At 41.4% G+C, this 27,574-nt stretch overlaps 2 protein-coding genes across 4 annotated transcripts in view; one reads left to right on the top strand and one right to left on the bottom strand.

The window, feature by feature from the left end:
- Positions 1-27,574, top strand: part of CDH8 (cadherin 8) — a 322,908-nt gene that overhangs the window by 146,965 nt on the left and 148,369 nt on the right. For all 3 annotated transcript variants that reach the window (XM_059667865.1, XM_059667868.1, XM_059667866.1), the window contains exon 4: positions 7,650-7,769. In XM_059667865.1, the coding sequence (XP_059523848.1) occupies positions 7,650-7,769 (120 nt within the window). The remainder of the gene's footprint in view (positions 1-7,649; positions 7,770-27,574) is intronic.
- On the bottom strand, positions 4,715-5,287 carry LOC132216398 (interferon-induced transmembrane protein 3-like). Its single transcript, XM_059665546.1, has one exon. The coding sequence runs from the start codon at positions 5,229-5,231 to the stop codon at positions 4,794-4,796; it is 438 nt and encodes a 145-aa protein (XP_059521529.1). The 5' UTR covers positions 5,232-5,287; the 3' UTR covers positions 4,715-4,793.

Here is a 27,574-nt window from a genome sequence, read left to right on the forward strand (position 1 = left end):
GGGCCAGAGGCATCCGCTTCTAGTAAATGATAACTTAAACGTCAACAGGTGATGCAGGTCCTGGGAAAGTATTGCTCTGGTATCCAACAACAACCAAAACGGGTCTCCATGGCGATGCCTGTGTCCCCTTACCTCTGGCATCGCCTCATCCTTGGGAACATTAGGAAGGCGGACAGGGAAGGTGGGCTGAGGGTTACGTTTTAGTCACATAATGAAGGCAGTTGCGCTGTGACCTGTGGTCTTTGGACATGTGGATGCTTAAGAGAGATAGCGTCAGATGGGAATGCCAGACACCCTGTCTGTCCGTGGATCATACATGCTAAGCCTGGGTCCGGGCAGCTAGAAAGTCACATAAAAAGCATGAAGATCTGGCCGGTGTGGCTCAGTTGGTTAAGCTGGGTCCCATGCACCAAGAGGTCCCCAGTTCGATTCCCGGTCAGGGCACATGCCCGGGTTTCGGACTAGATCCCCAGTAGGGAGCATGCAGGAGGCAGCCGATTGATGTTTCTCTCTCATTGATGTTTCTATCTCTCCCTCCCTCTAAAAAAATAAAAAAAAAAAACCCACAAAAACAATAAAACCATATTTTAAAAAAGTTTAAAGATGGCAGTAAGAGTCCAGGAATTACAGCTACTGGCCAAGGTTCTGCTGCCTCATGCCCCTGCCTGCCACTGGATTGCTTATTCTCCGAAAACGGATCGCGGGGCACCCTTTGCAAATGGGGTTGGTGTTGCTCACATCATCAGAGCGTTCGCTTCTCCGATGCGCGCGTTTTCACGCTGCACCAAACCTTTGTTCCCCTGCTCAGGGTGTCAGCACCAGCATTTTTCTTTCTGAATAATGTGCAGAATTGGTGTGCTGACGTGTTCATAAAGAAAGGAGAGCCTCGCTCATGGAGCGGCGCTCCCCAAAACCCAACGTCTTATTTTCTCCAAGACCCTTTATCTTAGTTTGTCAGCCGACCGGAACCTCTAGCCTGACACTGTAAAAATGTTGGATGGTTAATGTTGCTTGTAGTGTTGGCTTTCATTTTTATGGGGGGCGGGGGAATGTGAGGGTCCCGCTGTTAAAGGGAGCAAACTTTAAGGTGTTGCAAGAAGAGGCTGATGCTATAAGCCCTGTGTTCATTGCAGCCCCAGCAGCACGCTGGCTGATCTCATTTAACTAAGAAACTAAATGCAGAAAAATGGGTCTATTAAAAGCAGAATTCACCTTGGCATTGACCTGTTCCTACTTGACTTGTTACTGGCAGGATGAATTGTGGTGACGGGGATCATTTTTGTTGACAGCAGCTGGAAGTACAACAGCTATATTATTATAATAGGATCAGCATCAAGTTGGATTATAATAGGGGCTTTCTTGGAGCAGTGGCACGGTGTCAAATTTATAGTCGCCCGCTAAATGAGTCTCTTGTATCCCTGACAAAGGGACAAAAACAGTTCCCAATGAAAACACAAACAGAGGATCCTGTTCTGTTTGGCGGGTATTGCTCGGGGTCCCATTTATCACACACCAACACTCGCCGCTTTGAAGACACATTATCCTGCAAGGTTTCCACTTTGCAGTTTGCCTCTGTGGCCTGCATCCTGCATGCATTTCCCATGGAGAAGCCTATACCACAGCTTGAATCGTTTCGGCCGCAAGATTAACCTCAAAGCATCCGTTCTCCCCACCTCTGGGGAATCCCTTGACAAATGCATCCGCAAAACCTCCACACGCATCGACTATGCCCGCGCACAGGTGTGTCGACAGTCTTGAGTCACTATTAGGAGGAACATCATCCTTGAAGGGAAATCCCGCTGCCTTTTCATTGTCAGATGTCTAACCTTGAAAGATGCGGGTTTGCCAAGAAGCCGGGCGTCAGGCAGGAAGAGCCTGGATGAGGATGTGGGGAGAAACGTGCCTTAGTTCTTTTGCGGTCCCCAGCCCAGTCCTTCATCTTGGCAAGTGTGTGTGGGATCTGCACGGGCCGGGAGATGGCGGCGACATCCATTCAAATAACATGGAGAAACTGACATTGACCGTGTGCCTGGTGCCTGACTCGGTGCTGACGACATCAAAAGGCATTTTTGGGCCCACAGCCATTTTACAACACCGAGGAAACTGACAGGAGCTGGGTGGGGTGGGACAATGTGAGATTGTGTGTGTGCGTATGTGTATGTGTGTGTGTGTGTGTGTGTGTGTGTGTGTTGTAAAAGGACATGAACATATTGTTACATTTGGAAATGTGTTTTTGTGTAAGAAAATGTAAGAAAATATCCTACTATGAAAATAATTAGGCAGAACTATACTTAGTTATAAATGACATCACCACCACTTAAAAGTAGTTTATGTTTTAAAAGGTATCTTTGTTGATTTCAGCAAGGAAGGGAGAGGGAGAGAGAAATAGAAACATCAATGATGAGAGGGAATCATTGATTGGCTGCCTCCTCCACTCCCCACAGTGGGGAATGGAGCTCGAAACCCAGGCACGTGCCCTGACTGGGAATCGAACTGTAACCGCTCACTGAGCCACACCAGCCTGGAATAAAATTAGTTGATTATTTAGTCTCCCACATGTAAGGGAAGCTCTCAGAAATATCATGTGGCTAACTCTTCTGTATCTTTTGCATAAATTATTACATTTAGTTATCTCAACAAGCCTAACATGTAACAATGACTACCACCTTCCTGTTTTAGAAATTACAGAACTGAAGCTCAGACATGTTTTGTGACTTGGCAGAGGACACAGGGGAAGTGAGAGTGGGGAATGGAATATGAAGCAAATGATCTGGCTCAAGACAGTTTGGTTCCAAATGATCTCCTCAGTCACTTTTTTATACTTAATATTATCTCATTTGATCCTCACACAAATCTTTTGAGGTTTGCAGAATAAAAATTACCGCCTTCACGCATGAAAAAGACTGACTCACAGATCATGCAAATGACGGAGATTTCTCTCCTTCCTCCCACCTCAGCGTTTGCTGATGTGACCACGGGATGCCTCTCACAATAAGAGAGCATCCCATTACAGTAATCAGCGAAAATAGACATGATGATGACCAGTCTCGCGGTTATAAACTCCCGAGGGACTTTCCCCAACTCTCACTTAACAAGAAATCATCTCCATGCTTCTTTATGACATGTGAATAGCCTAAAAAAAAATACTTCATTTTTCCAAACACATCTGAGTAAGAGTTCCTCAAAGTAATCACCATAGAAATGAACACTTCTATGGCGAAGAATGAAGTCTGGTGCCCAGTACAGTCGTTCTGAACTACGGCTTTAGATCAGAATTGCCTGGGAAGATTTTTAAAAACACTCCACCATCATCCCTACTTTACCATCCCTCAGACCTGCAAGAGACCACAGGCACCTAAGTAGTTTTCAAAGCCAGATTCTAAGAAGTAGGTAGGGTTGGTAGTTGGTATTCCCAGGTATCACGTATGGTAAAATCTGTGTTAGGCTCCTACAAATGGTATTTTGATTAAGCCTCATAATAACTCTAATGCATGTTGTAGATCTGAAATCTGAGACTAAGACAGGATAAATGATTTGCGTAAAGAGATAGAGGTTAAGTGTTTTGAAAGATACATAGTCCATTGGCAAAACTATTAACCCCCAGCTACTCTGCCCCTAGATGCCCACCCCACATATGTACACAGGAATTCTGGCTTTGTTTAGAAACTCTCCATATTTGTGTTTTTCTCTATAAAGACACTTAAAAAATTTTTTTTTATGTAAGGGTCACCTTTATTTGGTGATGACAGGGATTTTTTTTAATGACAGGAACTTTAGACTCTCTGATCATTTCTCTTTCTGCAGTGAATGGAACCGCATGTTCACACTCATGAATGTCACACCATACTGAGTAGAGCGCTTGGCTTTATTTTTCTGATAATGCTTCATAACAAGCAACAACATTTCTCCTTTAAAAAAAAAATCAAAGTAAAATCCCAAGACAGCAACAAACACAGCAAAACAACAAATGGGGGCATGGTCTTCCCCACAGAGGAGTTCACCCCTCCCTTCAGTCTCTGTCGGTTCTTTCAGTGACTCTTAAATTCATTCTTGAACTTTTCTGGAATGAATTTTAGACTCAGAGAAAATTTGCAAAAATAGTTCCCTTGCTCAGTTTACCCCCAGTGGGACATCTTACATACATTTAGGACAAGGGCCAAAAGGAGAAAATTCACGGTGATGCCCATCTTTATTGTCATTATCCAGTGTTAATGTTTCATCTCTTCTTTCCTGGACTGCTGCTATCTATACCATTACTAGAGGCCCCGTTCACAAAATTCGTGCTCGTGTAGGGTCCCTAGGCCTGGCCAGCGATCAGGGCTGATCAGAGCCTTCCAGGTGCTGGCTGGGTTCTTCCTTCCGGCTGCTGACCAAGGCCTCCCTTCCCTGGCTGCCAGCCGGGGCCTCCCTTCTCCAGCTGCCAGCTGCTGGCCTGGGCCTTCCTTCATTCTGCATCGCCCCCTGGTGGTCAGCACACATTATAGCTAGCAATTGGTCTCCTGGCTGAACTCCTGTGGGGACAATTTGCATATTAGGCATATATATATATATATATATATATATATATATATATATATATATATCTTGTCTGATCGAATCATCTACATCTCTGCCTCCAGTCCAATCTGGGAGCACGAACAGAGAGAGAGAGGCCCATGGTGTAGGACTGCTCTCTTAATGAAATGTCTTCTTTTTTTGGGGGGGGGGGGGTTTGAAGAGAACACATACATGTGCTTTATTGAATTCCATTGTACACACATGTGCGTGAAGCAGCCGGGAAAGGGGGGAGGGCCTCAGTCTTGGGGCAGGTGATAGGAATCCCTGTAGCCACGAAGCACTCCAGAGGTGATAACCACGACCGCGATGATGACCGCAAGTATGACAAGGAGGCCCAAGATCACGGCCCAGATGTTCAGGCACTTGGCGGTGAACGCATAGCTCTGGGCCCCAATCACGTCTCCCACCATCTTCCGGTCCCTAGACTTCACGGAGTAGGCGAACGCCAGGAACCCCAGGCAGCAGGGGTTGAAGAAGAGGGTGTTGAACAGCGACCAGACGATGTGGTCGGGCACCACAGTGTCCGTCTGGATGTTGACCACCATCGTCCTCGCTGCCGTCGAGCTCTGGGGACCCCCCAGCACGGACACCTCGTGTTCCTCCTTGAGCACATCATTGGATGGGGTCACTCCGGCGTTGGCGGCAGGCACGAAGGGCTGGGACTTGGGGTTCATGGTGCCGGAGCAGAGCAGATGGCGTGAGGATGCCGATCCCAGGATAACGGAGCCTCAGTGATCGAAATGTCTTCTTTAAAGCCAGCGCTCCCCATCTTGGCATTCAAATGTCTCCTCTAGGCCCAGCCACTCTGGCTCAGTGGATGGAGTATGGGTCTGAGGATTGAAGGGTCCCAGGTTCCATTCCCGTCAAGAGCATGTACCTCAGTTGCAGGCTCTGTCCCATGATGGGGGCGCATAGGGGAGGCAAGCTATCGATGTGTCTCTCACATCGGTATTTCTCTCTCTGTCTCTCCTGCTCCCTTCCAATCTCTCTAAAAATCAATGAAAAAATATCTTCAGATGAGGGTTAACAACAACAACAAAAAAATGCCCCCTGCATCTTATTCTCAGTTTGCATCTCCAAATTTAGCTTTGATGGCTGACTCTTCCAGTCATATCTTCTCTTAAGAAGCATTTTGGAACTTTTATCTCACTATCCTCCTCTCACCTGGAAAGTTTTTCCTCTAATTCTTCTCCATCCCATACAGTATTCAAATAACTATAAACATTGTACTTTCACATGCTTGTTTTAATCAGCTAGTTGATGAGTTGCTTGTTAACATGAGCCTTAAGTTTGTTTTTCTATATGGTTCCCAGTGCCTGGTGGAAAGACATTCAGCACATCTTTTTTTTCTCACTGTAGATTTTGTAGAACCTCTGAATCATCCTTCTGAGTAGGAATTCCAATTTGACAGGCCTATCAACTGCTCAACAAATATTATTGTTACATGTTCCTGGGGAGCATCCGTCATCAAAAATGTTTCCAAAAAGATTTGACTTGGCAAGATCTTGGCAAAGCTCTGCCTTATTCCAGTAAATACAGAAGTACACTGCTGAGATCCACCTATGACTTCCGTCTGGTTGGATACAGTCTTGCCCTCATTGCTGGGAGCATTCATGTTGACTGCTCAGGGCTGATTCTTCCTCAGCAGAAGGGAACTGTCTGGCCCCAGGCCCAGCCTGCATTCCCAGGGGCGTTCCAGTAGCCAACAGCCGGTTGGTACTGGGGTCCAAAAGCCTGGCCCCATTTCCTCAATGACATCCTAGCTCTGGAGTCCCCAGGGGAGTCCACGGAGGCCTTTGATGTGATGGCATCACAGCCCAAGTGATGGAATGATGTCCAGCTCAATATCATCCTTTTGCCTCCCCAAGATACTGATCAAAGGGGATTCCCCAATACAAATTCTGGAAGAGATCTCTACTATCTCAGACTCTACATTCATCGGTGATGCTTTCCTCCCATTCCTCATGAAATCGACACACGGCTTGTTCATTCATCCGCTCATTCCAAGAGCCAATATACGTTTGCTAATTACCATATGTCCCACACCTCCTGGATCAGGACGACCCCGACCCTGCCCTTGTAGAAGGTGATGCTTGTGATCTCACCAGACATCTCCAATGTCTCCCCAGTTTCAGCCGTTCGCAGAATTACCCACCGTCTCTCTGAGTCTTTTGCCTTCAGGTGTATTTGACTGATGGCTTAGCATGTCTCCCAAGCACCTCTACTTCTGGTTAAACTCTGCCTGTCTTGAATAATTTAACTCAAAGGCTACATCTCCTAGAAAGCTGACCTTGGCCACTCCCTCTGCTGGACTAAGAGGGGGATCCAAATCTGGTGCTATTGCTTTCAGCTGAATTTCCCAGTATAACTGTCGGCCCCTAACTTTTCCTCTCCTACCAAACTGTGAGCTTCTTGCCTGTCATTTTGTCTTAGTATATATGCTTTATATCAGGCAGGCCAAATGTGCTTACCTGGTGAATGAATGAGAGAATAAAAGATAGATAATTTGTCCTGAAAAAAAATTAGAAGGTGTGCTTCTATTATCCATAAGGCCTCATTCCCTGAGTGTGCTGATGAATTGGTGGTCCCTATCTGATTTTATATTCTGAGGAATGGAATAAGATGGATAAACTACCCCTTTAATATCTCTGTAGAGCTTTTACCAGCAGCCATTTTTAAAATATTTTCAGTTGTGCTTTTACAAAACTTCAGTGCTGCATGTGCTATTGTATTATTAAGCTAATGTTTCATATTTCTTTGGTATGCTTCCTTTTCAATAGTCTCCATGCCTACGTGGGTCGGAGAGGTAGCTTAAAAATGAAAACTACAAAGAAATCTTCAAGAATAAGGATTCTAAAAGGGCTATCTTTATATAGCACTTCAACCTAGCAGTACTTTTTCTTTTGAAAAACTTGGATATTGTTGAAGTTATGATGGAGTAGTTATCTCCTTATCCTAAAAAAGACTTCTTTTCTTCCTTATTCCCACACATGGAGTTCTGTAGGATACGCTTCGCAAATTTTAGCTCTTGGCAAGAATCATGTGTTAATTATTATCTTTCTCACTCTCTCTCTCTCTTTTTTTTTTTTTAGGTACGTCTGTCACTAATGTAACAGCCACCGATGCTGATGACCCAGTTTATGGCAACAGCGCCAAGTTGGTGTACAGCATCCTGGAGGGACAGCCTTATTTTTCCATTGAGCCAGAAACAGGTTTGTGAACTAAATTTTGAATTCTATTCACCATGTTATTGCTTCAGGGAAACACTTTTCTCGGGATTTGGATTATGAAATGTTACGGTTAAGTACTTTACTGCCTGTATCAATAATATTCGAATGTGTTCTTTCTGTGCAGTGTGAGGTACATGGCAAGCCCAGCCATCATTTTGATGTTGATTAAAACAAATTGCAGCCCCTTTGTACAACATCACCTATTTAACAGCTGGCCTGCCACCTGCTTTTTTTTTTTTTAAAAAAAATGTATTTTTATTGATTTCAGAGAGGAAGGGAGAGGGAAAGAGAGATAGGAACACCAATGATGAGAGAGAATCATCGATTGGCTGCCTCCTGCACGCCCCTGCTGGGGATGGAGCCCACAACCCTGGCACGTGCCCTCGACCGGAATCGAAGCCGGGACCCTTCCGTCTGCAGGCCGACATTCTATCCACGGAGCCAAACCAGCCATGGCCTGCCACCTGCTTTTATCCTGGGGTTGGGGAGAGGAGTGTCTATGAATCCAGCCAACTGAAATATCAAATTTAAGAATAAATTTAGCTACTATGTGTTGACTGTAAGATGCTTGGCTTATCCATCTGCCTAAATTTCAACTTGCACATCTATAAAGTGGGTACGGAATCTACCTCCTAGTGCAGTGATGGCGAACCTATGACGCGTGTCAGAGATGACACACGAACTCATTTTTTTGGTTGATTTTTCTTTGTGAAATGGCATTTAAATATATAAAATAAATATCAAAAATATAAGTCTTTGTTTTACTATGGTTGCAAATATCAAAAAATTTCTATATGTGACATGGCTCCAGAGTTAAGTTAGGGTTTTTCAAAATGCTGACACTCCGAGCTCAAAAGGTTCGCCATCACTGTTAGGGTGATGACCAAGATCAGATGAAGCAATAAATACCAGCCATGCAGTGTATGACACATGGTAACAATTCAATGGATGGATAGTATATTTGCTATTAGATTCCTCATTTTTAAAACAGATGCTGACATTTATTCACTAGAATTCGTTACAAAGATATTGTTATATATTCTAATATAATACATTGTCATATTATATGTAATATGTTTTATTATTATTATTATCACTAATAATTATGGGTCTGGTAGTACAGATTTTAGAACCATAATTTTATTAAATAATAGTTTCTGCAAATGAAGATAAATCTTTTTATTTTTAAAAATTTTAATAATGTCCTTATAGACATTTCGTTAGGCTTTTTATAATCCACAGGCTAGTTGGGTGGCACACTTGAAAATTATCACACAAAAACCAGTATCATTTGTGTGTATGTTTCTGTATCTGGTGGTTTAGCCTGCAAATTTCCAAGTAGAAAAAATTTAATATGTGGCTACATGCACATATAGTATCATTTCTTTGATTCATGAGTTTTCAGCATTATTGAGATAAATGTCCATGTCGTGCCATTAACTCAATTATTAATTAAATTAAAAATTTAAAGCCCCTCTTCACTTTCTTTGAATCCAAAGAGTAAAATCCTCATACATTTAAAAGTGAGGAAAGTAGTATTTATACATAAATAGGTCATGGGCTTAAAATTAAATTTAGACTTGGAAACAGGAAAGAACTCTTCTATGATGCACTAATTAGGGCATCATTACAGATTCTTCCTCAGTGAAGAAGCGTCTGTCATAAACGTCATCTCCTTTGGGCTCCTCAATGACCCTGGAGAAATGGCAGAATGCTGGGTTTTTAAGGAAAAAAAAAAAAGGAAATGTCCTATTACTTGGCCAAAGTCACAGTGACAGAATCGGGGTCAGAATTGGAACTCACAGCCAGATCCTCGATTTCAAAGCCATTATCAGATACAGTGAAACTTCACTTTGTTCAAAGTCTCATTGACTTATATGACCATTTGCTTAATGAAGTGTTCTCAGCAACACTTAATATTTACATTTTACCCAGCATCTGAATGTCTGTCTCTGCATGCATTCATTTTAGTTTTATCATTTCCAAGTTGACAGATACAAATTTATCTGATTTATATTTTAGAAAGTAGATTCTGGGACTGCTGTAAAAAAATGGACTGAAGAGAAATGATACTTGAAACATGTATATAGTAGTTGCTCAAGAAATACCAGTTTAGTGGAGTTGCATTTTTAAACAACTAAATCTGTCACAATGCAGAAAGAAATAGAGTCTCAATTAGGTAATCAATAAAGGGCCAGCCTGAGTTCTTTTGCTGAAACATACTAGTGAATGGGTAGGAGTGAAATGGAAACATTTTTGTATAAATGCTGGCGCAGTTACACTTGCCTGTGCTACAATGAAAGCAGAGTGTTAGCTGTTTCTTCCTCTCTTTCAATAGTATGTTGGCTATTCTGGGTCGTTTGCCTCTCCATATACATTTTTAAATTCATTTGTTGATATCCAAACAATAATTTGCTGAGATTTTTATTTTGATTGCAGTCTATAGGGAAAATTGATATCTTAACAATATTGAGACTTCCTATCCATAAACATGGGATATCTCTCCATTTATTTACTCTTTGATTTCATTATTTAAGGGTTTATAGTTTTGTCATATAGCTTTTGTATATGTTTTGATAGATTTATGTTTAAGTATTTCATTTTGTGTGCTAATGTAAAAGATATTGTGCTGTAATTTTAAATTAGTTGTCATTCTGTAGAAAAGCAATTGACCTTATATTCTGAGGGTGTGTGTGTGTGTGTGTGTGTGTGTGTGTGTGTGTGTGTGTGTTGCTTTTGCACTTTCTACATAGACAACTCTGTCATCTGCCAAAAAAAAACACAGATATAAAGTTTTATGTCTTCCTTCCCAATCTGTATGCCTTTTATTTCCTTTTCTAGTCTCATTGCAATAGTAAGAGCTTCCAGAATAGTGTTGAAAATTAGTGGTGTTAGGGTAATGCTGGCCCCATCGAATGAGTGTGGAAGTGTTTCCTCTGTTTCTATCCTCTAAAAGAGATTGTACAGACTTGGTATAATTTCTTCATTAAACATTTGGTAGAATTTACCAGTGAACCTATCTGGGCCTGACCACATTCCCTTTTCTTCTTTTTTGCATATACATATATTTAGAGAGGGAGAGGAAAGGAGAGGGATAGAAAGATAGAAACATGGATGAGAGGGAAACATCAATTGGCAGCTTCCTGCACGCCCCCTACTGGGGATCGAGCCTTCAACCTTGGCATGTGCCCTGACAGGTAATTGATCTGGTGACCTCTTGGTTCATGGGTCAGTGCTCAACCACTGAGCCACACCAGCCAGACCCATTTCCTTTTCATAACAGGATTCTGGCCTGACCCATGAGGATCAGACTTCTAGCTTTAATGATAAATGTTATGATAGTGATCATTCCCTTACCAGACTATGGGACATGAGCACAGTCAAGATATTTATAAAAAAGAGGATTGCCCATGGAGCACAGTCATCAAGTCCTTGATGCCAGGACATTTTCAATAAGGAAAAGAAACAGAGCATAGGGGATAAGAAACCCTTTATGCTTCTTGTTTTATCCTCACAGGAATGCTAGAACAGAACTCTGGACTTCGGGACAGATCAGTTTTGCAGTCCTCTTGTTTGTTATATTTCAAATTTGTGGAATTATTTTCTGTTGCTATGAGCTATTAATCTCTCTACCTCACAGAGAGATCCTTCTCTTGTTTCAGGTATAAGCTTAAGACAGAGAGATTTGCCATTTGTTCTATTAATTTGCTTCTTTGAGTTCATAATCAGTGATTAATGCACCTATTGACTTATTTAATATGTTTAAGTCACTTCTCAAGCTAGAATATACAGTCTATGAAAGAATGGGGGTTTGTCTCATTTGTTCATTTTATATCCCTTTTCATATGTGTTTTATTTTTTTTATTTTTTTATATATTTTATTGATTTTTTACAGAGAGGAAGGGAGAGGGATAGAGAGTTAGAAACATTGATGAGAGAGAAACATCAATCAGCTGCCTCCTGCACACTCCCCACTGGGGATGTGCCCGCAACCAAGGTACATGCCCTTGACTGGAATCGAACCCAGGACCCTTGAGTCCGCAGGCCGATGCTCTATCCACTGAGCCAAACCGGTTAGGGCTTCATATGTGTTTTAGATAGGAAAGCAGGATGAAAAAGAGATGCAAAGGAAGGATAGGAAAGGGGGGGCGGAAGGGGAGCATGGATTAATATAGAGAAAAGCTTGCCTCAACTCACACAGAAGATGTATGATGAACCCACTAGGGAATGCAACTTGGTTTCTAGTTTATATCCCTTTTATTTTTTCTCTGGTGGGAAGAACATCATTTTAACCTCAGATGTGATTTCTATTATTGTTGTTGAGTTTCACTTAGGCCTAAAATGTCTGCCATTTCCAAGTCTCATACTATGTCTTAAGTGTCTAGCCAACACGATGCTTTTCTTGTACTTGCAAAAAGGAGCCTTTAGATTGTGATAAACTCTGGCCCAGATTTAGTTCTAGATCACACGTTGAGATAGAAAAGCTCCAGAGCCACTGAACAGGGAAGGAATGGTTCTTAACATATCTTCTTATTTCAGAGGTCACTGTGATATTAATAATCATAACTACGACAAACAAAAGGAACATATCATTCTGTTCCTACAGTCCTCTGGGTTTAACAGAACACTAAACCAAGTGGAGAGAAGAATTACTGTCTCTAAGTTGCAAATGACAAAACTGTGTTTCAGAAAGAATAAGGCAAAATGCCTTACTTTAAATCACACTCCCTGGCAAATTATAGCAACCAGAGGAAGAATAAAACAAGAATATAAACAACCACCATCTCATTTATTGGATACATTATGCTCCTGGCATTGTGCTAATGGGTTTGCATGCATTATCAAATATAATGTAATTTATTCCTCACAATATTTTAAGATAGATATTAATGTCATTTTATTTTTACTGATGAGAGTACAAGACGGTCCAAACTGATACATTTCTTGCCCCAAATGTTTGAAGCAAGACGCAAAGTGAGTCTGTGTGATTTCAAACTCTCCTTTTTCACCATCACCATTCTTCTGTGACCCCATATGACTGCCAAGCGGTGCAGCTCGTACTTGGGGCTGTCATTGGTTTATACAGGGACCTGTAGAACTTGGAAGCAGGCCCAGGTCTCCGTTCTCCAGAAACCTGGGGGCATTTTGGTGACGAAGGGGATGTAAGGAGATAGTAATTGTAAAATAAATGGCCATTTTTTGTGAAAAGCTTCAAAAGGCTAAAAATAGCTCATTTGTATTCTATAAATGTATCCTTTGTTGTTGTTGTTTTCCCTTCCTTACCACCCCCAATACCATATGTTTGCTTGTGACATTTTGGGCATTTGGATAGGGAGAGATGTGGCATTTATTTAAGAAGCACTAATTTGAGGACAATAGTGAGAAAACAGTTGCAGTCCATTGTAAGTGATTGAAGAGGGAAAGTGTAAATGAAATGCAAGGCAAGTGAATAATAAATGCTTAATTATCTAGAGAAACCACAGTAAAGTTGCAGGACAGTCTAAACTTTGCCCCAGGCAAGCAAGAGTATGAAAAATGACTTGCTTAAAAATAAACTAACTTAATTCATTGACCTTTTTTTGTGAAACTCAGACCATCTTTCTTCATTGGATACAAATAACATTTGTCTCCATGGGACCTGTGAAAATAAGCTCCAGAAAAAAAATACTCGTTGGGAAAAAAATCTATGCAATGAATGGTCTCCTTTTAGAAAAGTTAAGTTAATACGTGGCGTTTTCACGGAATGTCTTCATGGAATTGAGTCAAAATGATAAATTGCAAACACACAGGGTCTTTTTTAAAGTCAGGATTGCATAGATTATCATTTCCACTGCCAAGGGGACTGGCCAAAGAATTTTCTTAGTGCAGACCTTTGAGAAAATTATTCAGATAATTCAGGTAGACCAACAATGCTAGGTTCTGCATTGATAAGTGAGAATGTCTTTGTAATTCACATTAATCTACATTTAATCAACACTACATTCTGTAAGAAGTTATAGGTGTTGAAGGTGCAATGTTGTGTCTGATAAATCCTAAAAAGAGACCTGCCCGGCTGGTGTGGCTCAGTGGTTTGGCGTTGACCTATGAACCAGGAGGTCATGGTTCGATTCCAGGTCAGGGCTCATGCATGGTTGTTGGCTCAATCCCTAGCGTGGGGTGTGCAGAAGGCAGCAGATCAATGATTATCTCTCATCAATGACATTTCTATCTCTCTCTCCTTTTCCCTTCTTCTCTAAAATCAATAAAAAAATAATTCTTCCAAAGAGATCTATCTGGAGTCCAGTCACAATTGTGTGGCAACATAGAACATGTCAGCATCCATGGGATCGGATGGGGAGGAGTCCCAGCTAAACAAGAGTGTATGGGAGGAGGACAGCAAGGAAGCCTTTAGAAAGGCGGTCACACCGAAGGCTGTGCCCTGGAAAACTGGTGACGCTTCTGACAAGTGGTGGGTGCAGAATGGGAGAAACTTAAGGCATTTCAGCCAGAAGAAATCAAGGAGATGTGGTCAGGGGGAACATACATATTGGGGTGATGTTGGGAAATCAGATAGTTTTCACTGGCTGAATGGTATCAGAGTGCATACTCTAAGGTTTTTCTATGTCAAATAATTGTAGGCTAGAAGTTAGAAACCCAAATCCCTCTGATTTTCTGTATGACTTTGGATGCGTGCCTTCATCTCTTATGACTAATTTTGCAATTAAAAAAATATTGGTAATAAAACTGTTTCTGATCATCCATGATATTAAAAAAGTACTCCATATTTTGCTTTTGATCTTCACAATTGATATTATGAATGTTAATATTATAAATACAATAGTAATATAATAATATTAATTTAATCATGCTGATATTAAAATTATTAATTTTCTATTTTTATTTGTATGATGTTTTTGATGGGACATTTCTCCTTTAAAAAAAGCAATAAGCTTTTTATTAACAGTAGATCATAAAGTACTTCAGTGATATTAATTCCAAGACACCAGTTTCTATGAAATCCCCTGGATTTAGAGTTGAAAGTTTGACTGAAAGGCAGGAAGTGACATGAGAAGAAGGAAGCTTGCTTGTTGTCTGGGACAGTTCCATCACAGGAGAACTTTTTTTGTTAATCCTCACCTGATGATATTTTTTCCCATTGATTTTTAGAGAGAGTGGATAGGAGGAAGAGAATCAGAGAGAGAGAAACATGGATGTGAGAGGGATATCTATTGGTTGCTTCCTGCATGCACCTGACCCTCGCTGCGAATCGAGCCTGCAACCAAAGTAGATGCACTTGACCGGAATCGAACTTGGGACCCTTCCGTCCTCAGGCTGACACTCTAACCACTGAGCAAAATGGGGTAGGGCTAAAGAACCTTATTCTAAGTGCTGGTCAAAGCTGAGATATCGGTACCCATCACATGGCTGACTCACTTCTAAAGATTCCAGAACACCCCAGATCGGGCCCTCCCCTAAAGCACTGGCCCATGGTGGAGAAGGAGGAAGGATGGTTCCGTCTGAAACACATGGAGTCTCGTCCAAACCTCCTGGAGGAAGAATGGGAGTGCTCCCTAAGGCAGTCAGGCAGGAGGATTTGGGAGGGAGCCGGAGAGCACTTTTCTTACCAGGGCGAGGTCCTCCTACCGCACTCTTCATCCAATATCCATTTTCTCCACACCGTGAAGGACATAGATTTCTAAAAATTTTAAGGAAAGAATATAAGCAAAGAGACACCCTTTTCAAGTACAGCACATACATGCACACACAACTTCAGAGCAGCCAAGTTGAGTGGGGGGGGGGGGGGAGTCTCAGTGTATAAGTCTATGCTTTTTTTAGAGAATATAGAGAAAGACAGTTGCCTGTCTCACGTTCCTTCCATTTCAAGTAGAAGAAACACCAGTGGATTCTGCATAAAAATCCTAGACAGCAGCACTTATGTATCTTGGCATTCTGATTTAATCCCATTTCCTGCACAGTAGCTGTTTTTAAAGATCTTATTAAAGATGAGGATTATGAGGATCCTTGAGGTTTCATGATATGGCCAAAGGCAGACAGCTGACAAGTATTCAGTCCATAGCACTCACAATAAATATGTGTTGAACAAATGAATGGGTAAATGAATGAATGAGTGAGTAATGAGAATCTACTTCCACCAGGACCCATATTCACATCTCACTGTGCTGTTCAGTCCAAACTAGATGATGATGGTGATGATGATGATGATGATGACAAACTTAATTTTAAATATCTAATAGATCAGTATTCTAATCTGCTCTGCATTTATGCACAGTGCTCCTCACCCATGCTGTCCCTCCCCAGTTTTGCTGATGGTTGGATCCTCCTATCTCAGTGAGCATGACAGCTGGCTGCTTGCACACACTGACTTAGCCATCATTTATTTCCTTGCTTGGAATCTCCCGTGGGAGGTAAAGTGGGGATGAGTAAGCGTTGCGTTCACATTAATTGTTTTATGATTACTAAAAATAATCTCCCCACCCCACGCACATAGAATAATTAAATATACTTGGGTAAGCTGAATGTAGTGTGACTGTCACTTTACTTACACCTTGGGACACATCATTTTTAAGTCCAGAGCAGCTAGCAATGCTGACTATAGCTGGAGTCGAAGAGATATATTTTTAGAGAAACCAAAGGTCTTTGGATGTGCGTGATGAATTGAAAGACTGTGACCCACACAGACTTCTCAACATGGAACACCTGCTGTCACACTGGGGTGCTTTGGGAAGGGGTTTAGGTGGAAGAAAAATCCAATGCTTGTTCCCCAATGAAATGACACCCATCCAACCTGAGCAGACCAGCTAGGAACTGTTCCCCACCTACTATGTATCATGCTTATGCAGAATTTACTTGTAATTTCTATGCTGATACTTCTTCTCTCCTTTGACATATAGCTTTGGGTTCCATTTGCACGAGTTCAAAATGACTTGGTGACGAAGGACAAAGATGTATTTTCATTGATTTTGTAGAGAAGGGTGGTTTATCTAAGAATATCAAAGATTAACCAGAAAACAAGAGGACTATATTTTTGACAAACCCCTATCTGCTCCTTATATACTCAAAAGTGCAACCTTTAGTGTTTTTATTTAAGGATAGCAGGTTTTCTTTGTATAGTGTCATCACTCCCCCGTCCTTATGTCTAACTCTGCCTTCCCAACACTTAAGATTACCTAAGACTTTATAGAACATAACCCGCTGCTGCTCAGTGATTGTTTTTAGATGTTGTGGCAAATGTGGCAGTAGGTATATTTTCCTTAACAAAAAAAAGGATTCTAACTTTTTAACATTCTAGTTTGGAAAACAGAGTTAAAACCATCAGTATTATCTGTGATTGTCTATAAATTTATGGGAGCTTAGAGAAGGGGATTAATTAATACTGGACACCACTCTCCTGTGAGCAAAGGTAGTTCTGGTGCACAGATACCAACCCACTGAAAGGCTGGTAGGAGGAATATACAAATACTCCATCTGTTTCCTTGTAAGTCAAATTTCACAAACATCTCTGTGAAATCATTTCCTCTGGGCCAAAGCATAAAAGATCATGATGTCTCTTTATAAGAAATACCATTTAAAAAAGAGTTTCAGCTCTACGTGCAGGGATCTTATCTAGTTCTCACCATGGACAGTAGCACCTAGCGCTGTGCTGTCCTGTGTTAGTCAAGAACCACATTATAACAGGGAACTGATACAACTTAACAAAAGGAAAATAAACAACCCAATCAAAAAATGAGCAACAGACCTAAATAGATACTTTTTGAAAGAAGACAGAAGGAAGGCCAAGAGACATATGAAAACGTGCTCAAAGTCACTAATCATCCGAGAAATGCATATCAAAATGACAATGAGGTACCATTTCACACCTGTCAGAATGGCTATCATCAACAAATCAACAAAGGACAAGTGCTGGGGAGGATGCGGAGAAAAAGAAACCCTTGTCCACTGCTGGTGGGAATGCAGACTGGTGCAGCCACTGTGGAGAACAGTATGGAGTTTCCTCAAAAAACTAAAAGTGGAACCCCCATTTGAACCAGTGATCCCACTTCTAGGAATATATCCCAAGAAACTAGAGACATCCATCAGAAAGGATATATGCATCCCTATGTTCATAGCAGCACAATTTACCATAGCTAAGAGCTGGAAACAGCCTAAGTGCCCATCAGCAGATGAGTGGATTAAAAAACTGTGGTACATCTACATGATGGAATACTGCACTGTAGTAAAAGGAAGGAATTCTTACCATTTACAACAATATGAATGGAACTGGAGAGCATTATGCTAAGCGAAATAAGCCAGTCAGAGAAAGATATCACATGATCTCACTCATTTGTGGAATATAATGAACAACATAAACTGATGAACAAAAACAGATCCAGAGACAGAGAAGCATGGATCAGACCATCAAACCCCAGAGGGAAGGTAGGGGAGGGTGGGGGTAAGGGGAAGAGATCAACCAAAGGACTTGTATGCATGCATATAAGCATAACCAATGGACACAGACACCAGTGGGGTGAAGGGGTTGGGAGGGCAATGGGAGGATAAGGACACATATGTAATATCTTAATCAATAAAGAAAAAAATAAATGAATAAATAAATACTGATAATAGTCTCAAAAAAAAAAAGAAGAACCACATTATAAATGAACCAATAAACATAGGAAATAACCTCCAAGATGAACATGGTTAGAAAAAGAGCTTCTTTGGAAGAACTTAGATGCTGCCAATTTCAGATCGCAGAGGATTTTGGATTTGAAAAATGGATGCTTTTAAGATGCTTAGACTATATCTTTGAGTTCTCTCCTCATAGTCAATATGTATAGCGTTTGATCATCTGATTATTTGGGAACAGTAACTATGGCATTGCTGATAACAGACCAGGGACAAAAGGATGCTGCATAAGAAATAGTCCACAACACAAATGCATCTTCTTTAGTTCAGTCTCTCCATCTGGCTGCAGTGACTTCTCACTCATGGCACATACCTCTAGATATTATGTTCTGTTCAGAAAATCGAGGAAGGAAGCTACCATGTATTGATCACCTACTATGCGCCATTTCATTACATATATCCTAGTATATACCATGTAAGTGGGTAGGCGGGTGCTGTGATCATCCTTTTGCATAAGGGAAATAAAGGCTATGCACAAAATTTCTGGAAGCTGCTCAAGTAGTAAAACTCAGAGCTGGTTTCTTGATCAGATCTGTCTGAATTCAAGGTCTCCTGCATTAGGTTTCCTATCTCCTATTAGAGAGGGTGGTTAGGGAGAGAAAATAAACACACAAGTCAATGAGTCCAGAAAAAAAAGGGGGGGGAGGGAAGAAAAGAGAGTCTCTAAACACTTTAATGTCCTCTTTTAGATCAATGTTTATTTTCAGTTCAGTAAATAGATGTTTATTGATCACTTCCACTCTGAGGAATAGAATGGTGCCTGGGATGGGCATGGTTCTAACTTCAGGGAGCTGTACAAAGCAGCTAGAGAGATGTCAGCATCAATCATGTTACAAATGCACCCATTCTACATTTTCTGGTTTATTGTCAAAGTGCGATAAAGAAAATATGTCAGGGAATGAGATGTTTGATTTTTATTGTTACAATGATTATTGCTCTTGTATGAAGGATTGTACTGAATCTTATGAAAGAAAAGCGATAAAGTAACAACATTTTTGGATAATGATAATCAGTTTAAATATATACAAATATGGGTGATTTAGGAATATTGGGTGAGGGGGTCTAAAATTTAGTTACTTGAAAAGAAGAATTTGTCTCAAGAGTATCAGTTCTTCATTTTCAAAAACCTGATAGACTTCCCACTTAGCATAAAACCCTGATTCTTAAGAAATTTTGAGTGTCAGAACTAGTCTGTATTCCCTTACAGTGAGAAAATGATATGGTTATAATATTGAAATAAATGGGTATTTCCATCCAGACAGGTTTAAGCAATATGTATAGAATACGTTGATTTTTCAGACTCTTCTGTTCCCGATACTGTGCTTAGAACCAGTGAAATAGACACAAGTTGGGAGTTTTCATAGGCAGGGAGGGGCCAAAGAGTGTGTGACTGTAGAAATAACACTTTTTTTTAGTGATTTAAGAATTATACTAGAGTCACTTTACAATTTGTGATTATGTGTAATATCCCATTCAAAATCTTAAATGGGATTATTTCATTACAAGCAAGGCTTTTTTATATGCCCACGAGGAGCATGAATGTGGACTTCAGTAAATGAGTAATTTTAGTGTTCATGAGGTTAACAGGATTGAACTGGTGGGTAAATGTAAGCCTAGCCATAATTACATAGATTTTTTTTTTATGTAGATATAGCTGGAGAGTTTCTTTAAAAGTAGTTTCCATGAGTGGTAAAATTTTATTGCGTGTGACAGACTACTGTTGGAACTTCCCTTTCCATCCCATTAACTCTAGTAACGTTGCTGCGGTATTTATGATCTACCTTAAAAGCTACCTTTGCACTCTGACATCTGGGGAATCTCAGCGGGACAGGAGTTGAGATTGCCTAATGGTGTTATTAAATAACAAATACATTCACGCGCCATCAGTGAAAACAATAATAACTGTATTTACATGATGAAGCAAGATGCAAATTTGATGTCCTCTTGCTCTTGTTCTCAGCAGAGTATAAATTAGCACCCCCCACACAAATAGTAGTAATAGGAAACACTAGTGGGTACTAGTCCTTGGACAGTAAAGCTAAGGCATTCCGTAATTTCAAAGATCTGAGGTCAAATCTCACTGGTCCTGACTTCCTCCCTTGCAAATCACAGTCAAGTAAACACAGAGCTCCATCTAGTCCTTATAGGATTACTTTTGCTCTCTCTTTGACTTCAGGGATGCCTTGATATCAGAGTATGTTCTATTAACTTCACAAAGTCATGCAATAGTCCCCCTCTCCCCACTTTACCTGCAGGAAATAGATTGCAAGTCCCCCAGTGGATGCCTCAAAGCCCAGAGAGTCCTATATCCTAAATATGTTATGTGTTTTCCTATGCATACTTACCTAGGATAAAGTTTAATTTATAAATTAGGCATCAACATCAATAACTAACCAAAATAATATACTTTAACTAAAGTTATGCAAATGACTTCGAAGACTTAATAAGGTAAAGAAGGGTTTCTTGAACACAATCATTGTGATACCACAGTAGCTGATCTGATAAACAAATGGCAAGTGGCAAACATCAACAATGTAGATGCTCTAGACAAAGGGGTGATTCAGGTCCTGGGGGGATGAAGCAGGATGGTGTGAGATTTCATCACGCTACTCAGAATGGCTCCCAAATGAAAATTTATGAATTGTATGTTTCTGGAATTTTTTATTTATATTTAATATTTTTTGGACCAGGGTTGACTATAGGTAACTGAAAATGCAAAAAGGGAAACCATGAGTAAGGGGGGACCACTGTATTTTTAAACCTTTCTCTTGGCCTGGCCAGCAGAGTTCAGTGGTCAAATGTTGATTTATGAGCCAGGAGGTCATGGTTCAATTCCAGGTCAGGGCACATGCCTGGGTTGCTGGCTTGATCCCCTGTAGGGGGCATGCAGGAGGCAGCCGAACAGTGATTCACTCTCATCATTGATGTTTCTATCTCTCTGTCCCTCTCCCTTCCTCTCCGAAATCAATAAAAATATAATATTAACAACAAGAGGAGTCAACTAAACAAGGATTGTTAATAATCAGGTACTGGGGAAATGTTTGTAAGGGTGATAGTTTGTTGAAGTTTTTATCTCACTCTGTATAGATGTCTGTAGTTTTCTACAATAGTTAGAAAGAAATAGTGCCCTCCCTTCCCCCTCCCCCCACACCATGTTCCACTTCCTATTCACCAGGCATATACCAGATTGTAGTTATAAAACATCAGAATTGTCATAATGGAATCTGTTCTAAAATGGCATCAATTTCTATTTGAAAATAGATATGCAGAAAAACAAGTTTAAAAACAGCATTTGTCTTATTTACATTTCATATGAACTCTAAAGTGAGGCACCTCCTACACTCTGGCAGGTAGCTATTGAAGACTGTCATCGACAGTAACTGAAAAATGTGCTGAAGGAAGCAAAAAGACAAACAGAAGCTCTGTGTTGCGTATAAACATTTGTTTATAACAAAGCTAAGCCTCTGAATGGTCACCAGGTTTCTGAGAAAGAGATCCAATGGGTGACAACGTGGCTTAGAATGTCGGAGGGGACAGCCGGCCTGGGAAGTCCTGAATGTGAACTGTGGAGGAAGAGTCAGGTTTGACGTGACTCATATGACCTTCTCTAGTGTATGCCCATCACTAAGATATTTGATATTCCTGAGATGCTATTCTTTATTCTAAGGAAGGATGATCATAGCTACTTCTAGGGCTCTTATAAAGTTCAGATTTTGATAACATATTTAGGGGACTTGGTATGAAATTTCAACACAGGTACTGGAGTTCCCTTACCTAACAAAATTAGAATTTTCATTGAAAGGCATTAACCCAAATACCACCCCCTTGAATCTTGCATTTCTTTTGTTTAAATATGTTTTTATTGGTTTCAACGAGGAAGAAAGAGGGAAAGAGAGATAGACACATCAATGATGAGAAAGAATCATTGATCACTTGCCTCCTACACACTCCACACTGGGAATCAAGCCCACAACCTGGGCATGTGCCCTGATCAGGAATTGAACCGTGACCTCCTGGTTCATAGGTCAAAGCTCAACCGCTGAGCCATGCTGGTCGGGTGAATCTTGCATTTCTTATTACTGGGTCTCACCGACTGAAATTGTTGGCATCATGGATCATTGACTTCAAAATGAATTTGGGTGGGAAATTGAGGTTTGTTCACATTGAATACACTCACACACACACACGCACGCGCACACACACACACACACACACACAGAGAGAGAGAAAAATCCTGCCCTATTATCTAGGTCAGCAGTTCTCAACCTGTGGATCACGGCCCCTTTGGCGGTCGAACGACCCTTTCACAGGGGTCGCCTGAGACCATCCTGCATATCAGATATTTACATTATGATTCATAACAGTAGCGACATTACAGTTATGAAGTAGCAACGAAAATAATTGTATGGTTGGGTCACAACATGAGGAACTGTATTTAAAGGGCCAGAAGGTTGAGAACCACTGATCTAGGTGGAGCAGCACTAGAATGCAGGCCAGAAGGCCCGTGGCTGTTCAGGTCCATGAGAAGGTGAGTGGGGAATGGCCTGTCAGAGCCAGCTCCCAGCCTGCCCACATTAGGTCCCGGTGTCTGCATTTTTGCTGCACATCCCCTGGTTGTCGCCTTGACAAAGAACCGTCTCTCTCCGTGCTGGCTGCCAACAGCTGTCGCCAAAGTCAATCTGTCTCATTTTCCCATGCAACCATTTTAATAAATGTCAAGGTACTGAAGTTTTACAAGCACAGGGTTTTATGTAAGAGTGAGAAGAACAACAGTAATTTGAACCTGCGCTATTCAGCATGGTTCACAGGCATACAGCAGGTGCACCTCCCAGCTCTCTGTTGAGTAGAGGGGGTTGCCCCAGCCTTGAGCTTTCTGGGGCCAGAAGGTTCCCCTGTAGAGATGGAAAAGTCGGGGGAGTTGGCTATAATTAGACCTTCACACAACTTCTCAATAGGGGTGCAGATGGCCATTCACTTATATGTGTTTACTTTTTAAAAAAATATTTTATTGATTTCAGAGAGGAAAGGAGAGGGAGAGAAAGAAACATCAGTGATGAGAGAGAATCATTGATTGGCTGCTTCCCACATGCCTCCCGGGATAGAGCTGGAAACCCGGGCATGTGCACTAACCAGGAATCAAACCCTGGCCTCTGGCTTCATAGGTCAATGCTCAACCACTGAGCCCCAGTGGTCAGGCCATATGTGTTTGCTTTTATATCAGATTCCCCATAAGCTCACATGGGGGCAAAAAAGATGTCCATTCATGCATGGTGTCACTGAAAAATACTACAATGTATTGAGAACCTACTGTGTGCCAGGTATTATTCTGGGGGTGGGTAAACACCAGTGAACAAGCAAAACCATTGGTTTCTTGTCCGTGTGCTGCCCTGGGATGCCTGGGGGCAGAGGTGTTGGCAGCTGGGTAAGGAAGAACAAGGGGGGCCCTTGACAGTGGTTATTATTTTTTGAAGGCTGGTCAGGGAAGCCTCACTCATAATTAGACATCTGAGTAGAGATGTCACAGTGCTGTCACACCGTCTGTGGTGCTCCTGGGATCCGATGAGTGTCCCGATTCTAAGTTTGGGGCTGCCTTTTACAACATGGAGTCATGGAAATCACTTCTCTCGGGCCTTAGGGTATTTCCCAACGGGTTCAGGTGACTAAGCAAGGGGCTAGCCATATATTTGGGGAGTGGAAAAGACTGGAGCAGGGACACTTAATTTTGATGGAGACGCGTAAGCCAGGTAGATGCTAAAATAAGAGTGAAAGCACATATAGGAAACAAATCTGGGGTGAAGTGTCATGATAGAGCGATGCGCACAGTGAGAGCAGGGTTCAAACCAGGAGGGGTGGGTTTTCGTTTTAGCAGGCAGTCACCCATGCCTGCCTCATCTTTTGCATTGTGAGCGACTCCACCCACGCCAGAGAACTGTACCTCATTGGCCTTGTATCTCCAACTCTTAGCACAGTGCCTATTGCATTGGTGGTGCTCTCTCAATGGTCATTGATTTGAATGACATTATTTGAGCTTTTGCAAAGATGAGAAACTAAAGGTGGTGGGAGATGGTGACATGGCCCCTTTTTTCTTGCTCTGCTGTGAAAAGAAGTAACAGTTAAATTTGAAGTATTCTGACAAAATTAGCATATGTATAAAAGACCACTGAGGAAGAAAGAAAGTTTGATTTTTTTTATATTGTCCTGATTCCCTCATGTAAGAATTCTTTGAATCTGGCCAGTGTGGCTCAGTGATTGAGCACCAACTTATGAACCAGGAGGTCACGGTTTGATTCCCAGTCAGGGCACATGCCTGGGTTGCAGGCTGGATCCCCAGTAGGGGGTGTGCAGGAGGCCGTTGAGCAATGAATCTCATCATTGATGTTTCTATCTTTCTCTCCTACTCCCTCCCTCTCGGAAATCAATAAAAATATATTTATTAAAAAAGAATTCATTATTCTAGGGGGTGGAAATGGGGTGAGGGGTATGCGGGAAGAGACTGGACAAAAATTGTGCACCTATGGATGAGGACAGTGGATGGGGAGTGAGGGAGGAGGGTGGGGTGGGAACTGGGTGGAGGGGAGTTATGAGGGGAAAAAAGAGGAACAAATGTAATAATCTGAACAATAAAGATTTAATTAATTAAAAAAAAAAGAATTCATTGAGCCCTGACTGGTTTGACTCAGTGGGTAGAGCATTGGCCTGCGGACTGAAGGGTCCTAGGTTCGATCTGGTCAAGGGCATGTACCTTGGTTGTGGGCACATCCCCAGTAGGGGGTGTGCAGGAGGCAGCTGATCGATGTTTCTCTCTCATCGATGTTTCTAACTCTCGATCCCTCTCCCTTCCTCTCTGTAAAAAATCAATAAAATATATTTTTTTAAAAAGAATTCATTGAAAATTAAGTTTACTTACACCAGAAATGAACCCGTCGAATTCCTTCATAATAACAGATCATTTGCCTGCAGGAAAATAGTGAGGCTTATGAAATTTCATTTGCCTCTAAGTATATAAAAAAACAAAAATAATTTCATACTTTGGGATTATGAAACGATCAGGCAAGTAGCTATTGAAATAATGCCTAATAGGTTCCAAAAGAATTAACAGCATTGCCCTATAGTTGGACTTCTTTGGGGCCATCGCTTAGCAACAATTCCTTGGGGGGAAAGAGAGAAAAAAATTAAAGATCTTAGTAATTTTCGATATAGTATGCCTCTATTTATTACACAGTATATTTTGTGTGTGTTTTATGTTGTTGTTGTTTTAAATATATTTTTCTTGATTTCAGAGAGGAAGAGGGAGAGAGAGAGAGAAAGAGATATCAATGATGAGAGACAATCACCAATCAGCTGCCTCCTGCATGCCCCCCACTGGGGATCGAGCCCACAAATCGAGCATGTGCCCTGACCAGTAGTAATTGAACCTGGGACCCTTCAGACCAATGCTCTATCCACTGAGCCAAACCAGCAACACTGACATAGTATATTTTGATTTGCTCTATAGGTTCTCAGCAAATGTATGTTCTTTACAAGGTTGGATAAAAAAATAGAATCTATTGCTGACGTATGTGCTTACCCAGAGAAATGCTGGACTTGGAGGCAAAAAATTCTGAATTTCAACAGATTTCCCAGTACTGTGACCTTGAATAATTGACTTATTATGCTATACTTTGAAGCGTTGGAAAAATGTGTTTTCTAGGCAACCTCACACACATTTCCCTGCTTTAACGCTTTGCTCATCTTAGATAAACAGGTTTAGTGTTCTCCATTTAATACAGGGAAGTCATGATGTGAGAAGGTGGGTGACTTTTTACCCAAAACCCAATTGTCAGACTTGAAGGTAAATCTATTCCTTTGTCCTAGTCCATAATGTTTTCCCTGATTCGCATAATTTCTCTTAACTATGTTGCACTCATGTGCACACACAGAAGTTCCTGGTAGAGATGGAATGTTATTCAGCATTTCACCACCTAAAATGACGTGTTGCGAGCAGGGACTGCAAGTTGTCAGAATCAACGGCGTGCATTATTATTGAGAAAAGGTCAAAAGCAGACACACATGTAAACCTCAGGTTCTGTAATTACCACGAGCCGCGGAGAGTTTGAAGGAAGCAGTCTTTCCGCTCCTGTGGGTGTCTCAGCCGCAGGGAATCTCACACAGTCCCCCCTGCCACGCCTGATCCTTAGCGAACAAGAGGTAATTAGTGAGTGTCCACTGAATCGAATTGGAGGAAGCAGACATAGAGAGGTGGTAGAGCTTCAACATAAATTCATTCTTGCTCTCACACACCAAACACACATCCCCAAAATGTGTATCTTCACTTAGATTTGTTGGAACAAAGACATTAAAAAGAATACTACAGAGTAAATGGAGTGTGAGGACTTATTAAGAATCTGCAAAGAGCCCAGCTGGTATGGCACTGGGTTGAGCATCGACCTATGAACCTGGAGGTCAGGGTTCAATTCCCGGTCAGGATGACCACCAAGTGTGGGATGTGCAGGAGGCAGCTGATCAATGATTCTCTCTCATCATGGATGTTTCTATCTCTCTCCCTCTCCCTTCCTCTCTGACATCAATAGAAACATATTTTTTTTAAAAAAAAAAAGTATCAAGAAAGAGAAAGAGAAGGGGGAGTCATCATTTTTAAAAATACAGAGCAGGAGAAGGAAGCTGTACTTATTTGTTACAGTTTTAATTTTAATATAGAGAATAAGAATCATCAGCCACTTGATGTAGTTGAAGAAACGGAGCTCTGATGTATTGTGACAACTGTCACCGAGGGAACAATAGATCCGTACAAATCCGCTCTTCCTCACCCTCTGTAGGTTAACTCTCTGGTAACTAAACATCTACCTCACTTTCCCTTCCCAGTGGTTTTGCCTCCGGCTTGCCTCTGAGGAAGGTCAGCAGGCCTCTTGTTTATACAAGTCTGATTATCTCTGTCCTGGGGGGACATAGACATGCAGTCCCCTGTGCTCGCCTCTCTGTTATGGGGTATAATCATATCTGGGTTTCAATATTCACAATGACCTGTGTTAATAGTCGTAGTTAGTAACATTGACCAGTGTATCTGAGAACCACTTAAAATAACAGCTCTTGCTGGTGACGTCTCTCTCTCTCTCTCTCTCTCTCTC

Source organism: Myotis daubentonii, chromosome 15 (genome assembly GCF_963259705.1).
Source record: "Myotis daubentonii chromosome 15, mMyoDau2.1, whole genome shotgun sequence".
Taxonomy (NCBI): domain Eukaryota; kingdom Metazoa; phylum Chordata; class Mammalia; order Chiroptera; family Vespertilionidae; genus Myotis; species Myotis daubentonii.

Bases quoted from the DNA above. Each gene is read 5' to 3' on its own strand.
- LOC132216398 (XM_059665546.1), bottom strand. From the start codon at position 5,231: ATGAACCCCAAGTCCCAGCCCTTCGTGCCTGCCGCCAACGCCGGAGTG.